Source organism: Cajanus cajan, chromosome 4 (genome assembly GCF_000230855.2).
Source record: "Cajanus cajan strain Asha chromosome 4, NIPB_CcT2T_4, whole genome shotgun sequence".
Classification (NCBI taxonomy): Eukaryota; Viridiplantae; Streptophyta; class Magnoliopsida; order Fabales; family Fabaceae; genus Cajanus; species Cajanus cajan.
In genome coordinates, this window is record NC_138520.1 from 27,128,897 (window position 1) to 27,132,532 (window position 3,636).

General features: G+C 40.4%; 1 protein-coding gene across 1 annotated transcript; it reads right to left on the reverse strand.

Moving 5' to 3' along the window:
• Positions 1–429: 429 nt before the first annotated feature.
• On the reverse strand, positions 430–2,718 carry LOC145957266 (uncharacterized). Its single transcript, XM_083073489.1, has 4 exons — positions 2,521–2,718; positions 2,071–2,415; positions 1,193–1,503; positions 430–886 (listed from the first exon to the last, which is right to left on the reverse strand). Exons 1-4 carry the CDS (start codon positions 2,716–2,718, stop codon positions 430–432), a joined length of 1,311 nt encoding a protein of 436 aa, XP_082929615.1.
• Positions 2,719–3,636: the final 918 nt, after the last annotated feature.

Below are 3,636 nucleotides of genomic sequence, written 5' to 3' on the forward strand. Positions count from 1 at the left end.
TCTTTCATGTTGGGCTACACAATCTTCTCCAAGATCCTTTTGATCTCCCTGTTTGAAATCTCAGCCTGCCCGTTAGTTTGGGGGTGGTAGGGTGTAGAGATTCTATGAACAACCCCATACTTCCTGAGCAAGGCTTGCATGGATCTGTTACAAAAATGGGTGCCCTGATCACTAACAATAGCTCTGGGTACTCCAAACCTACAAAATATGTTAGATCTTACAAAATCCACAACAACCCGAGCATCATTAGTTCTGGTGGCTTTGGCTTCCACCCATTTTGAAACAATCAACAAGCAAGAGAATATATGAAAAACCAAAAGAAACAGGAAAAGGACCCATGAAATCTATACCCCAGACATCAAAGACCTCACAAAACAACATGGGTTGCTAAGGCATTTACTGTCTCCAAGAAAGGATTCCTCCTGCTCTTTAACACTGCTCACAGGTGTTGCAAATCTTCCATGCATCCTTGAAGATTGTGAGCCAATAGAAACCACAATCAAGCACCTTACGAGCTGTCCTCTGAATGCCAAGATGACCACCAGGTGTAGAAGAATGACAGAAGTGCAGGACCAAATCAATCTCATGATCTGGCAAGCATCTATTGATTACCTGATCATTGCACAACTTCCACAAATAGGGGTCATCCCAAACATAATGTTTAGCATCGCTCTTAAGTTTATCAATTTGAGCTCTAGATGCCAAAGGAGGAAAAATAAAAGCAACTAAATAATTTACAATGTTTGCAAACCAAGGGGTGGGGGAAGGAACAAAAACAGTCAATAAATGTTCATAAGGAAAATCATCCTGAATGGGCAAAGTCTTCTCATCCTCAACTCTTTCAATCTTGCGGAGATGGTCTGCCACCAAGTTTTGTGCTCCGCTTCTATCACAGATGACCAAGTTAAACTCTTGAAGCTAGAACATCCATCTGATTAGCCTAGGCTTTGAGTCCGCTTTTTTCAACAAGTACTTTAGAGTTGCATGATCTGTAAAAACAACGACACGGGAACCAAAAAAATATGATCAAAATTTATCAAGTGAAAAAATAATAGCTAAAAGTTCCTTTTCCGTGGTCGTGTAATTTGCTTGAGAAGCATCTAATGTCCTAGAAGCATAGTATATCACCCTAGGAAATTTATCAACCCTCTGTGCTAAGACAGCCCCCAGTGCATAATTTGAAGCATCACACATAAACTCAAAGGGAACTGTCCAATCTGGTGCCTGAATGATAGGAGTGGTGGTCAAGGCTCTCTTGAGGCAATCAAATGCCTCCTTGCACCTATCATGAAAATTAAATTCAATATCCTTCTCAAGCAAGCTGGATAGTGGAAGGGCTTTCTTGCTAAAGTCCTGAATGAAGCGTCTGTAGAAACCTGCATGGCCAAGAAAAGATCGCACCTCTCGCACGCAAGAGGAGTAAGGCAATTGTGCAATAACAGATATCTTTGCAAGGTCTACCTCAATGCCCCTACTAGAAATGATATCGCCTAAGACTATACCCTGCTCAACCATGAAATGACATTTCTCAAAATTAAGAACAAGGTTAGTCTCAATGCATCTATTCAAAACTCTATCCAAACTATCCAAACAAGTGTCAAAAGAGGATCCATAAACAGTAAAATCTTCCATAAACACCTCTATGCAATTTTCAAGAAAATCGCTAAAAATAATGAGCATGCACCGTTGGAATGTGTCAGGGGCATTTCATAGGCCAAAAGGCATCCTCCTATAGGCAAAAGTGCCAAAGGGGTAGGTGAATGTGGTATTTTCCTGATCCTTAGGAGCAATGTGAATTTGAAAATAACTAGAAAAGCCATCAAGAAAATAGTAATGAGATTTACCTGCCAAACGCTCAAACATATGATCAATGAAGGGTAGAGGAAAGTGATCCTTCCTTGTCGTTTGGTTGAGCCTCTGGTAGTTAATACAGACCCTCCAACTATTTTGGACTCTGGTGGGTATGAGATCATCCTTCTCATTCTTAACAATAGTGAGCCCTATCTTCTTGGGGACCACCTGGACTGGACTGACCCACTAACTTTTTGAAATAGGATAGATGATCCCAACCTGTAGAAGCTTGGTCACCTCTTTCTTTACAACGTCCAAAATCACTAGGTTAAGTCTCCTCTGAGGCTGTCTCACTAGTTTAGCTCCATCCTCCAATAGTATCCTATGCATGCAAGTGGATGGGCTAATGCCAAGAATGTCTGCTAGGGTCCAACCAAGTAGATGCAACCTATCCTCTTGATCAACATCAAGGGATGTAGAAATGATCATAGGAAATCTCTCATCATCCTCCAAGTAAGCATACTTGAGGTTCTCTAGAAGAGGCTTCAACTCTGGTGTGGGTACTAGCTGAACATCAAAAGGAACCAAAGAATGGAGAAGGGGTTCCATAGCCTGTACCTCAACCTGCAAGTCAAATTCTTTTGTACTTCCTACAACATGGTTAGTGCATTCTGACTCTATAAAATCAAGACCAAGAGGTATAACACCCAAAGTATTAAATTCATATGCCTCATGACAATCAATTTCACATTTAGACTCATATTCAGATTCAAACTCAAACTCAATGCATGAAAGGCAGCTATACAGATCAAATAAAAATGAATGTTTCTTAGCATGAAAAGAATCAAAATCATGGATGTGCTCATCAACTAAATCATTAATCAATTCAGCACGAAAAATAGAATGAGCTTCAGAAGGAAATTTCATGGCATCCAAAATATTAAAATGAACAACAATATCATCAAATTCCATAGACAAGGTACTAGCATATACATCAATCTTGGTCCGGCCTGTTTTCAAAAATGGTCAACCCAAAATGATTGGGGCAAAACATAAAAATAAGTTCACCAACCCGAACCAAGACATCTTCTACAAAACCTGTGGGGTGGGCAACATTCCTATTGGCCAACTGAATGACCACACTCGTAGGTTGCAAAGGTCCAAGAGACAGAGATTTAAAGATAGATAGAGGCATGACATTATTTGAAGCTCCTAAATCAAGCATGTCATTTTCAAATTTACTGTTACCAATAATGCAAGGTACACAGAATGTACCTAGGTCCTTACACTTTTCAGGGATGTGTGGAATAGATTTACCTATGAGTGTTGAGATGTTTCTGCCCATGCTGATTCGCTCATTGCCCTTCAACTTCCTCTTGTGAGTGCACAACTCTTTTAGGAACTTAGAATATCTGGGAATTTACTTGATGGCATCCAGCAGAGGTATGTTCACCTCCACCTTCCTGAAGGTCTGCAATATTTGCTTATCCACTTCTTCCATCTTTTTGCTTGGAATTGATTTTGGTGGAAATGGAAGGGGGATAGGAGGATGATGTAGATCACCACTGTGTGCACTAGAAGAAGGTCCTCCTGTATGAAATTTTCTGTCACTACCTATAGGGGCCTCTTTCTCAAGTGTAGGCTCATATGCAGGTACAACTATAGGTGCTGGCATGTTAATTTTTTTTCCAAACCTCAAGGTGATGGCACTCATATTCTTCGGATTTTGCATAGTTTTTGAAGGTAACTTGTTTGAGCTTTGGGATTGTGCTTGATTAAGTTGAGTAGCCGTCTGCCCCATCTGATTTGTTAAGCTCTGAATGCAGGCTCTTGTCTCTTGCTAGA

What these genes read in the sequence shown, in the direction of transcription:
- LOC145957266 (XM_083073489.1), bottom strand. Translation starts at nt 2,718, where the DNA reads ATGAAATTTCCTTCTGAAGCTCATTCTATTTTTCGTGCTGAATTGATT. An exon ending in GTGAAATTGATTGTCATGAG is followed by an intron (nt 2,416 to 2,520) that starts GCATATGAATTT and finishes TTTGACTTGCAG; the next exon opens with GTTGAGGTACAGGCTATGGA. An exon ending in AGGTGACCAAGCTTCTACAG is followed by an intron (nt 1,504 to 2,070) that starts GTTGGGATCATC and finishes ATGGTTGAGCAG; the next exon opens with GGTATAGTCTTAGGCGATAT.